The sequence below is a fragment of the Garra rufa genome, chromosome 6 (assembly GCF_049309525.1).
Source record: "Garra rufa chromosome 6, GarRuf1.0, whole genome shotgun sequence".
Lineage (NCBI taxonomy): Eukaryota > Metazoa > Chordata > Actinopteri > Cypriniformes > Cyprinidae > Garra > Garra rufa.
In genome coordinates this window covers 34,579,732-34,592,108 of record NC_133366.1, presented here as the reverse complement: position 1 = coordinate 34,592,108, position 12,377 = coordinate 34,579,732, and the positions used below count along the sequence as shown (strand labels likewise).

General features: G+C 37.2%; 1 protein-coding gene across 1 annotated transcript; it reads left to right on the top strand.

Moving 5' to 3' along the window:
- The first annotated feature begins 719 nt into the window (after window positions 1-719).
- LOC141337196 (neuronal acetylcholine receptor subunit alpha-9-I-like) lies at window positions 720-12,223 on the top strand. The gene is made up of 7 exons (XM_073842971.1): window positions 720-765; window positions 1,918-2,063; window positions 3,975-4,129; window positions 4,311-4,494; window positions 5,823-6,174; window positions 11,361-11,685; window positions 11,986-12,223. Exons 1-7 carry the CDS (start codon window positions 720-722, stop codon window positions 12,221-12,223), a joined length of 1,446 nt encoding a protein of 481 aa, XP_073699072.1.
- Window positions 12,224-12,377: the final 154 nt, after the last annotated feature.

The window sequence follows — 12,377 nt, the reverse complement described above, 5'->3', positions numbered from 1 at the left end:
GTACATTATTACAGCTTTTTTTAAAAAAAACAATATGGCCCACTAGCAAACTAGTAACTATATTACTTGTTTTCACTCAAGTTGATATGTGACACAGATGCAAGGAAAAGGTGATTAAAAAGCATATTTGTCATCTGTGTATGTCAAGTGTCTAGAATGAATACCTTGTTAATTACTTGTTAATTTCCGCTGTCTTGAAATTCAGTGTGTGCATGTGTCAGAGACAGACCTCTCTTCCTTTAAAATTCATTGTGTCTAACATTCAAACCACATGACCTGTCTGCACTACACCTTCATCAGATCAGCTCTCACTGTGACTGACAGGACAAACACATTCAATCACACACGATCACTATCCTTCACAACTCTGCTTATAACAAAAAATGTTTTTTTGTTTTGTTTTGTTTTGTTTTTTGAAAGAACAGATACCTCCAATATTATAAACACACATTCTTCTTGCATAGATGATTATCTCCACAGTGTGTACGTGTGTTTGTGTGCATGCTATGTGATACCTCGGCTCTTGTTCCAGAGAAGCAGTAAGAATGACATTCAGGCCTTCAGTGTTGTACCTGCCACACCACCACTCTCAACGTTCAGATCGCTATGGGACTTCTCGCGGTTTCTCTGTCCTCCTCTGCAGCAAATAACATATGACCATGGACAACAAATGAGAAGCAACAGCAAATTATAAAAGGCAGATTTTATTTTATTGAAAAATGAAGATCATATTTCTTGTGGTTCACATTAGCATGTTGCTACATGGTAAGTTCATGCTCTTTTTAATGCTGAACAGATAAATGATTTTCCTAATCAATATTTTGTTCAGAAAATTGAACATTGTTAAAACAAAATTAATTTCTTTTATAAGCAAAACTGTGACAGATAACAAAAAAATTTGGAGTATATATCTTGAACTAGAAATTGTTTTTCTTGTTGTAAATATGTCTGTATGTACCATTATATATTTACTGTTTATCTCTCGCTATATGTGACCCTGGACCACAAAACCAGTCATAAGGTTCAATGTTTTTAAACTGAGATTTATAAATCTAATAATCTAATAAATAAGCTTTCCATTGATGTATGGTTTGTTACGATAAGATAATATGTGACCCCGGACCAAAAAAAAAAATCAAAATACTGAGAAAATCACCTTTAAAGTTCTCCAAATTAAGTTCTTAACAATGCATATTACTAATCAAAAATTACATTTTGATATGTTTACAGTAGGAATTTTACAAAAAATCTTCATGAAACATGATCTTTACTCAATTTCCTAATGATTTTTGACATAAAAGAAAAATCAATAATTTTGACCCATACAATGTATTTTTGGCTATTGCTACAAATATACCCCAGCGACTTAAGACTGGTTTTGTGGTCCAGGGTCACATATTTGTCCGAGATACAACTTTTTGAAAATCTGAGGGTGCAAAAAAATCTAAATATTGAGAAAATCGCCTTTAAAATTGTCCAAATTAAATTCTTAACAATGCATATTACTAATCAAAAAATAAGTTTTGATATATTTACGGTGGTAAATTTACAAAATATCTTCATAGAACATGATCTTTTCTTAATATCCTAATGATTTTACCCATACAATGTATTTTTGGCTATTGCTACAAATACACCCGTGCTACTTAAGACTGGTTTTGTAGTCCAGGGTCACATATATTCACATATTTGATAAATACTGTGGTACTTAATGATTACCATGTTGTATTCATGGTATTTATCTCAGTATACTAAAGTATTGCAGAGTTACCATACCACATAAATAAAATGGTTTTACAATTTTTGCTACTTTTTATTGGTGCCATACAAAAATCTCTATGGTACCTGAGAACATTTTACAATGCTCTCAACATTGTTTTATTAAAACAGCTAAATAAAATATATTCTCCTCTCTAGTTGTTTTCTCTGCTCAGGGTCGTTTTGCTCAAAAACTGCTGAATGACCTAATGGAGAACTATTCAAATGCTTTACGGCCTGTGGAGGACACAGACAAAGCCCTTAACGTCACTCTACAGATCACACTCTCACAGATCAAAGATATGGTAAGCACTAAACGCACACAGTGTGTCTATGGAATACATATATAAAATCCTGCTCCTGTTTTACCTCATAATTATAATTAATAATAGAACAGAATGAGTTTACAGCTACATGCATCAGGCCTACTGCAAAAACAGTGGGTTTGAATTCACTTCCGTTGGTTCGGAGATCAAGGCATACTGTATATCGCACCAGCAAAACACCCACACGCTGTCCGACTGGCCTTGATGTGGCATGGGGTGTCTATGTTCTGATCATACTTTGGCGACTTAATGCTGAAACCGCAAAGATTGCACAATTGCCCCAAACGTTTAACCTCTAAAAATACATGTCTAGCTCAAATTCATGCTCATGCATACCTACTGCTTAAATAACAAGAGTGTACGTATTGACAGCAAATACAGGTTGGTTTAGCACAGATTTGCTTTAATACACAGATTTTATGTTGGACGTCAGTGGAGAACCACCACAACAATTTATGTTAAATAAACAATTCAATCACTTAGTCAGAATATACAGCTGCATTAGAATGATCATCAGTTGTGAAAATATTTTTTTGTCCAAATAATTATTACAGAATTGCCAATAGGAACCAACCTGCCAGATTTAAGTTGTCCTTTCTGCATTGATAGCTGTGGTCTTCACTGCAGTTGCAGTTATAATGGATAACTCTAGGTGTCAGTACTTATCAAATGTTTATTGTGTGGATCCTCTTCTCATTATCTCTCTGTATCCTGTGACACTGTAAACATTATATGCGTGTATGTATAGTGTGAGCTGCGTGACTAATGTATAGTAGTTTCTATTGTGCCACTGCGGATCATGTTTTATCCTCACTTCGAAGTGTTTATTTAGTGCATCAGTAAGTGTGATCAAGTTATCAAGTAACCTACAAAAGTGTTGGATTATAAGATTAGTATTCTTTAGAATCTTTTTGTTGTTGTTGTAGTTTTCTGTATTATGTTATTTATTTACTTCTTGCTGTTGTAAAAGTAACGGCTTAGTTAAGGACATAATTTGGAAGAAAAAAAATATATATATATATATTTCAGTGCAGCCAATATGGCCGATTGATGACGTGTTGTGAAAACACTATTGTTTTAATGGCAGCAGCACTCAAGTTAGTTCAAAATAGTTCACATGATCAATGTCGCAAGTCTATTTCATTAGATAGTGACGAGTATAAATGATGGCAGAATTGTAATTTTGAGTGAACAATCTGTTTAACTGCTGTAATTAAATTGTAATTGTATGGTTTTGCGTTCAGTGTTTGTGTGCTCTGTCTGTGGTTATATACGACACTGGTAGTTATTGTTTAGGAGTGTTCCCGAAAGAGACAATGAATTTCTCATTCAAGAAGCACTGAATTTCCGCCCTGATCAAACCCAATCAAATATTAATTTACTGAACCTGAGGAGTACTTTTAACCAATGAGATGTGATATGTAGAAGGCTTTAAGTGCAACCTAAGGGTTCAGACTTTCTTTCCTTTCATTCTTCATTGTTGTGAGAAAGTGTTCCATGTACAACAACAGGGTTTTATCTTGCAGTGCAAGACCCTGTGCGACTGTATACTTGCTCTTAACATACCATGTAACCCATTACCGTTACCTCAAATAAAAATAGTTATCTAACCTTATCACATTTGAACATGTTCACAGCGAGCGCATTTGGTTTCAAGCTCCACAAAGGACATAAAGCTGGCGCAAAAGTAATTAATACAACTCTAGTGGAATAATCCTTAGTCCATAAGTCTTCTCTGATCACTATATAGATTCTATGAAGATTTTGAAATGGATTCATTCATGTATACAGAGCCTAAATCAATGACATACATTTTTAGATTTGGCTGTTTCATACGCAGGTTTGTAAATTAAATTTGCTTTGTGCATTGTGCTTGACTCTTTGTGCTAGGATGAAAGAAACCAGGTATTGACCACATACCTGTGGGTGCGTCAGATCTGGCATGATGCTTACCTGTGCTGGGATAAAGATGAGTATGATGGACTTGAGGTCATTCGAATACCCAGCAACCTTGTTTGGAGACCAGACATCGTTTTGTATAACAAGTAAAAACACGTCACATACACACATTATCTTGCATAAAACAGGGAAACATACAAATCTGTTTATTTAAATATTACCTAATGTGAGAATTTAAACATTCAAACTTAACTAATATAGACAACAGGCTCAAGTTTGATTAATGTATACATGAATTATTGATCTCTATATTTCTTTTTTGCTCAGTGCGGATGAGGAGGACTCCTCTGGACCCCCAGACACGAATGTTGTGTTGAGGTATAATGGTGAGATCACTTGGGACTCCCCTGCCATCACTAAGAGTTCCTGTAAGGTGGACGTCTCTTATTTCCCCTTTGATAGTCAGGAGTGCAACCTTACCTTTGGCTCCTGGACCTATAATGGCAACCAGGTATATGCACTGGATAGGTGTACACACATATATAGTAAACATGCATACTTGTGTTCAAACATTTCAATAAGTTACTATGGGTAACAGCTCTTTTTATCTGAATAGATGTCAAATGTACACAATGTTATGTTACAACAGATATAACTAACTGTATTTGTAACGCATCTGTGTTTTGCTCATTTTCTCAGAAAAACTTTAGTCTTAAAGGGACAGTTCACCCAAAAATGAAAATTCTGTTATTAATTACTCACCCTCATGTCACTCCAAACCTGTAAGACCTTTGTTCATCTTTGGAACACAAATTAAGGTATTTTTGATGTAATCCGAAAGCTTCATACCCTGCAACGGGAACTACCACGTTCATGTTTCATGGTCTTTTGAACGTGCATCGAAGACTGACACGGAGGAGAAGAAATTGTTGAATAAAGTTGTTATTTTTGTTGTCTTTGTGCACAAAATGTATTCTTGTAGCTTCATAAAATTAAGGTTGAACCACTGATGTCAGATTGACTATTTTAACAATGTCCTTACTACCTTTCTGGGATTTGAATGTGGTAGTTGCGTTTCTGTCTATGCAGGGTTGGAAAACTCTCAGATTTCAATAAAAAATATCTTAATTTGTGCTCCAAAGATGAACAAAGGTCTTACGGGTTTGGTTTGGATTGACATGAGGGTAAGTAATTAATGACAGAATTTTCCATTTTGGGTGAAATATTCCTTTAAGTACACGCAAGTGAACTGTTGAATTCAAAATATTTATAGGGAAAGTTCACCCAAAGATGAAAATTCATCATTTACTCGCCCTCAATTTTTCCAACTTGTATGAATTTCTTTTAGCTGTTGAACACAACAGAAGATATTTTGAAGAATGTTGGCAACCAAACGGTGGTAGTAATTGACTTTCACAGTGTGGAATAAATACCACAGAAATCAATAGCTACCAAGTGGCTCTTCTTTTGTGTTCAGCAGAATAAAGAAACTCATACAGGTTTGGAACAAATGGAGGGTGAGTAAACAATGACAGAATTCTTATTTTACAGCAGACTATACCTTCCAAAAACTCCACATACAGTAAATATATTGTAGATGTATGTGCTAATGTTAGTCAGTACATCCTCAACATCCACAGATTATGAAGTGAAATCAGAATATATACAAATACCCAGTAAGGAGGAATATTACCAATTGTTTTTTTTTCATTATTTTTTACATATACAAATTATACATATATAGTCAAACCAAAGTGTATAGAGTATAAAGTATATAGTCAAAGTGTCAAATCAAATGGTCCTTTACTAAAAATCCCATCATATTCACTGTAACACCAGGTGGATATCAGAATGGGCATGGAGAGTGGAGACCTTTCAGACTTTGTGGAAAACGTGGAATGGGAGTGTCATGGCATGCCGGCTGTTAAGAACGTCATAATGTACGGCTGCTGCTCCGACCCGTACCCTGACATAACGTACACAGTCCTGCTGAAGCGCCGTTCTTCCTTCTACATCTTCAACCTTCTTCTGCCGTGTTTCCTCATCTCTTTCTTGGCTCCGCTGGGATTCTACCTGCCTGCTGATTCTGGGGAGAAGGTCTCACTGGGTGTGACGGTTCTGCTGGCCCTGACAGTATTTCAGCTGATGGTGGCTGAGAGTATGCCACCTTCAGAAAGTGTTCCACTAATTGGTGAGTTTAAAGTAGAGCATTTTCTTTTCTCTCTGGCTGAAGAAATCTGTCACTTCTGGTAAAATGCTAATTGTGTTCTGTTCATGCAGTTTGGATATAAACAAAAGTGACAACCATATGCTCTAAAGTACACTTTTTTTGTCATTCTCACTGTGGTTATAGACTTTACTCATGGCTCATTTGGCCTCCTAGTGGAAGTTACAATGAACTGTTTGTGAAGTGAAGTGAAAGCAGAGTACATAGTACAGGTCACAGTCTCAGAGTCTAAGACTCTCTATTGGAAATGAATGATTTTGAGATGTTTAAATATAATATATCAATGTTGTTGATATTGTTTATATTTTGTCTTAAGCATTTAAAAGTGGACATAAAGTGAGGAAAAAATATATTTGATCCCCTGCTGATCGTGTACGTTTGTCCACTGTCAAAGAAATGATCAGTCTATAATCTTAATGGTAGGTTTATTTGAACAGTGAGAGACAGAATAACAACAAAAAATGCAGAAAAATCCATTTCAAAAAAGTTATAAATTAATTTGCATTTTAATGAGTGAAATAAGTATTTGAGGCATTCACAAAACATGACTTAGTACCTGTGGCAAAATCTTTGTTGGCAATCACAGAGATCACACTTTTCTTGTAGTTGGCCGCCAGATTTGCACACATCTCAGGAGGGATTTTGTCCCACTCCAAGTCATCCTCTCCAAATCATTATGGTTTCAAGGCTGATGTTTGGCAACTCGAACCTTCAGCTCCCTCCACAGATTTTCTATGGGATTAAGGTCTGGAGTCTGGCTAGGCCACTTGAGGAACTTAATGTGCTTTTTTTTAGCTAATCCTTTGTTGCCTTGGCTGTGTGTTTTGGGTCATTGACATGCTGGAATACCCATCCACGACCCATTTTCAATGGTTCTCAACCAAGATTTGATGGTACAGGGCCCCGTCCATTGTCTCTTTGATGCAGTGCAGTTGTCCTGTCTCCTTAGCAGAAAAACATCCCCAAAGTTTCCGCCTTCATGTTTGATGGTGAGGATGGTGTTCTTGGGGTCATAGGCAGCATTCCTCCTCCTCCAAACATGTCGAGATGAGTTGATGCCAAAGAGCTTGATTTTGATCTCATCTGACCACAACACTTTCACTCAGTTCTTCTCTGAATCATTTAGATGTTCATTGGCAAACTTCAGACGAGCATGTACATGTGCTTTTTTTGAGCAGGGGGACCTTGCGGGCGCTTCAGGATTTCAGTCCTTCACAGTCTAGTGTGTTACCAATTGTTTTTTTTTGTGTGACTATGGACCCAGCTACCTTGAGATCATTGACAAGATCTTCCCGTGTAGTTCTGGGCTGATTCCTCGCCGTTCTCATGATCATTGAAACTCCACAAGGTGAGATCTTGCAAGGAGGCCCAGACCGAAGGAGATTGACAGTTATTTTTTGTTTCTTCCATTTGCGAATAATCGCACCAACTGTTGTCACCTTCTCACCAAGCTGCTTGGTGATGGTCTTGTAGCTCATTCCAGCCTTGTGTAGATCTACAATCTTGTCCCTGACATCCTTGGACAGCTTTTTGGTCTTGGCCATGGTGGAGAGTTTGGAATCTGATTGATTGCTTCTGTGGACAGTTGTCTTATATACAGGTAACAAGCTGAAATCAGGAGCACTCCCTTTAAAGTGCATATTGCAGGTTAGAAACTCCGGTGAATTGATGTATAGAAAAATAATGTAGGAACCAGATTTTCTTTAAATTTACTTAAAAAAATGCTATTAAGGCTTCTGGACTCGTTTTTGTGAGAGAATTTTACTTCCGCATCTGAAAAACTGCCAAACCGGTAGTGACGTAACGAGAGGGAGAGCGGTCAAAGTAAACCATAGGAAAAAAATGGATCGCAATGACTGTTCGGACGCGGAGAACATTTAAAATGTTTATTTACACTCGTATGACGAACCACAGACACAAATATGAGCCTGCTATGTGGCCAAGAGAGCAGGGACATGCCAGAATTAAACAGAACAAAGGTCAGAGGAGAAAAATTAAGTTGCGGTGTGAGAACAGGGCATGTGTCTTGGTGAGAGATCAGTGTTAGCTGACGATATCTAATCGGGCAAAATCATAGCATTGGTCATCTAGAAGTATTGATTCTACTTACCAATAACACAAACGAATAATCGTTGATCAAGTGTGTCACACTTGTTAATATCCGATGCGAACGTTACATGATATAGCGGGTTCTTATTACCGCGCGCGCGAGAGAGATGAACACCTTTTTGTTTTATTATATGCTTATATGGGAAATGCCCCCAAACTTGGTGTGCTGTTTCTGACTCTGCACTTTGAGGCTTGCTGTCTGAAATCAAAATAGGTTCTACAGATTATATGCATTTCAGGCAGGGTCATAGACATCTCCAGGCCAGCAGGCATGAGTATGTTTAGGGTAGAGATAATTTATTATTCTGAGCTAAATATTTGTATGTACAAATAAACAGTAAAATACAATCTCAATTACAGTTTGACTATATTTAGGTCACAAATACATATAAAGTAAAACTTTTTAATGCCATTGGTATAAGACAGTCAAGTTGTCTGCTGGTATTCATCAGGAAGCCCTTACCAGCATGTGTTGTGTCAGCTATTAGACAGTTTACAAAGGATTGATGACTTTATAAAGGTTTTGAATGGCCCCATTTAGGTGACAATCAATAAACAATAATCAAATCTCAATCACAAACTGTCTTACTGTATACATTTTTTATATGAAGTTTACAACATATATATCAAGCAGATCTGCATTTATGGTTAATTCAATTCAGTTTAATTTATACAACAATAAATCATAAATATTATTTCATAGTACTGTTAATACCCAACTTAAAAATCAACATTACAACTGTTAATATACACATGTAGATGTACCAAACATATACTACTGAAAGAAAATTATTTTCAGTGTGGGTATCACACTAACGTGTTACATTAGTGGTGGTTAATAACAGCTGGCCTCCACTGCTTCAGATCTTCACACATCCTCATGTCTTGCAATGTCTCCCAAAGCCCTATAAACAAACATGACAAAAAATTACAAATTAGCTGTACAAACGATGTGACTAAGCTGTAACTAGACTTGATGGTCATAATATTACAGTTTTTTCCAATTGCTAACACACAATTTTTCAAACTGGTCTGGTTTTATCAAAATACTTAACACAATTCACAAAACCACACACCCAAACTGCAAAATACCTCATATATCCTGTAAAATGAAGCACTGCAACCGAAACTACACATAGCATTATCAAAATCAAACTTTTGCATGAAATGGCACACACTTCATTCATATTACCAGATTTTTGCCTAACCAACTACACACTCTTGGGCATAATGGAAAGCACCCCCATCTTTAGTATGCTTTGCCATAATACTAAAATATGTATCAGATTGTTCACATTCACAGAAATATGCAGATACACACACATCCTGTTGCAACATTTTTTTATTTTATATTTTTTTCACTACAGTAAACAAGTCAGTGCAACATATGCACAGCAGATATATTTACATGAGACTGAACAAAAATATTCTTACAAAAAACAGTAGACTGCAAAATAAAATTTCAGAAAAAATATATTACAGTTAAAAAAAGAAAAGAAAAAAAAGGTTCTCACCTGTGGTCTTTTTATAGTGCTTACATCCTGATTGAAGTGTTCACAATTAACCATTGAGGTGTTTGGCCAGGTGGCACATGTAATTGGCCAATTAGCTCATGCAGTGTAATTTTGAATAGCAGTGTTTTGAAATGGCAAGCATGTGACTTTATGTCAGATTGTTGTGTCTTATGCAGAGAACTGTTTTCAGTGCATTTAAAAAGTGTCATTTTGAATTGCAAAATGTGTGTAAAGCAGAAAATGTGTTTAGACTTTTGGAGACTTGAGAAGAAGTTTTGCTCTCTGTGTGTCAGTTTAAATAATTGTGCTGTGCATGTCATTTTAGTGTGTTAGCAATTGGAAAAAACTGTAACAAACTGAGGATAACTGACCAGTTATGCCTTCTCATATGGTACCGTTTTTACACGGTTCTTAAAATTATATTGCTAATGCTTACAAGCTAGCTGCGTGCTTTACAACAACACATCTTTACAACTGTGTCTCATTATTTAAATAAAGATATTCACGGATTTGGTAGGTATGAGAAGAAAAAACTAGACTTACGGTGCACAGTTCACATTTCGTCGAGCTGCATCTCTGACGGCTTCTGACGAACCACAGTCTGACGGCGGACCCGATTAAGGTGCTGTGTGCACCGAAGGAACTGCACCAGCTCTGAGCCTCACTTGGTTCTTGCTTCAGCATCTCATGTTGAACTGTATAATATTGCCAGGATGCTAATCCTCCGGTGTAAAGTGAACGCGTTTTTCGAAGCAGATGCTGTAGTATAGGCCCGTCTCTTCACCCGCACAAACGCACCCGGATACGGAAGATGCACCGTTCTTTTTATTGTAAGTAAACCCGTGGACACGATGTCCTGACAGGCTGGAGTTTGTACAGCCTCCATAAACACAATAATTTACCATGACGATGATCAATTGAAATTAAAAATAACTACCGAAAACAGACGAACTCACGACTGCTCCTACTGAATAGCAACAGAGCTTGGCGAACGACTCTCGTGACGTCATATGACGCGGTGTGGAAAAAAGCTGTTTTTGAGAGCGGTCAAGGAAATCGTCACTTTGTCGTCTAAATTTGTGCCCTTACGTCTTGTAAAACATTTTCAAATCCTGCATTAATGGTTCGTATAGTATTTTCATACTCGAATATATGTTTATCTCGAAAAAATTTTTTACCTGCAATATGCACTTTAAGAGAGTGCTTCTAATCTCAGCTTGTTACCTGTATAAAGGACACCCGGGAGCCAGAAATCTTTCTGATTGATAGGGGATTAAATACTTATTTCACTCATTAAACTTTTTTGAAATGTGTTTTTCTGGAATTTTTCTTGTTATTTTGTCTCTCACAGTTAAAAATAAACCTACCATTAAAATTATAGACTGATCATTTCTTTGTCAGAGGGCAAACATACAAAAACAGCAGGGGATCAAATAATCCATTCCTGTAAACTGAGTCAATCCCAAACACTGATTGTGTGACTGTACAGCCTCTTTGTTATTTATCCCTTGTTTGTCTTTCCTATAGGAAAATACTACATTGCAACAATGACCATGATAACAGCATCTACGTCTTTGACTATCTTTATCATGAATATACACTTCTGTGGAGCAGAAGCCAAACCTGTGCCCCACTGGGCCAAAGTCCTGATAATAGACTACATGTCTAAGATCTTCTTTGTGTATGAAGTAGGGGAGAACTGCACCACACCTGAAAGAGACCGAGGCACCTTGTTCTCTGAAGACCCACTGGCTAGCCTGGAGAGAGATGGGTATTTTGACAAAGGGTTTTACGGAGACTTTAACCATGATGACAGAAACCACAGTCAGTTAAACGGGTACAATCACAGAGACCAGCGGCATGGGAATGGCTACCATCACAACAACAGTCCCTATCGACAACAGAGGCATGACCAGCAAAGGAGGACCCGCTCATGTTCAAATTCCCCTATCCGACAAAGTGCCCATCATCCAAAATACACACACTACATTGGTCGAGACGGAAGCGAAAAGCTCCCACTGACAAGCCAGGAGAAACTCAAAGATAGCGAACTCTCCATTCCCGAAAAACTTGGATACACCTACGATCACAGCAATGGCTATCTCAATGGAGGTAGCTATCACCATGATAATAGCTACGGCAAAACCGTAGGAGCAGATAGTTACAATAAGACCGCCACTGGCAAAGGATTCTTATGCATCTGCGGCCAACATCAGAAAGTGGTGCAAAACATTGAGTACATAGCTAACTGTTTCAGAGAGCAGAGGGCACACCAGGCCAAAGGGGCTGAGTGGAAGAAGGTTGCCAAGGTGATGGACAGGTTCTTCATGTGGGTGTTTTTCATCATGGTCTTCCTCATGAGTATCCTTGTCCTGGCCAAGGCAACCTAGACCGTTTACACCTTAAAGACGCAATCAGTTGATTATATATTGGCTAACACTATGTGTCAAAAGACCAGTTAGATACTGATTGTTTAATTTTTTTTAAACAATAATTCCTGTAATCCTAAATTTGTTGGCAAATGGGCCCATGTTCTACATTCAA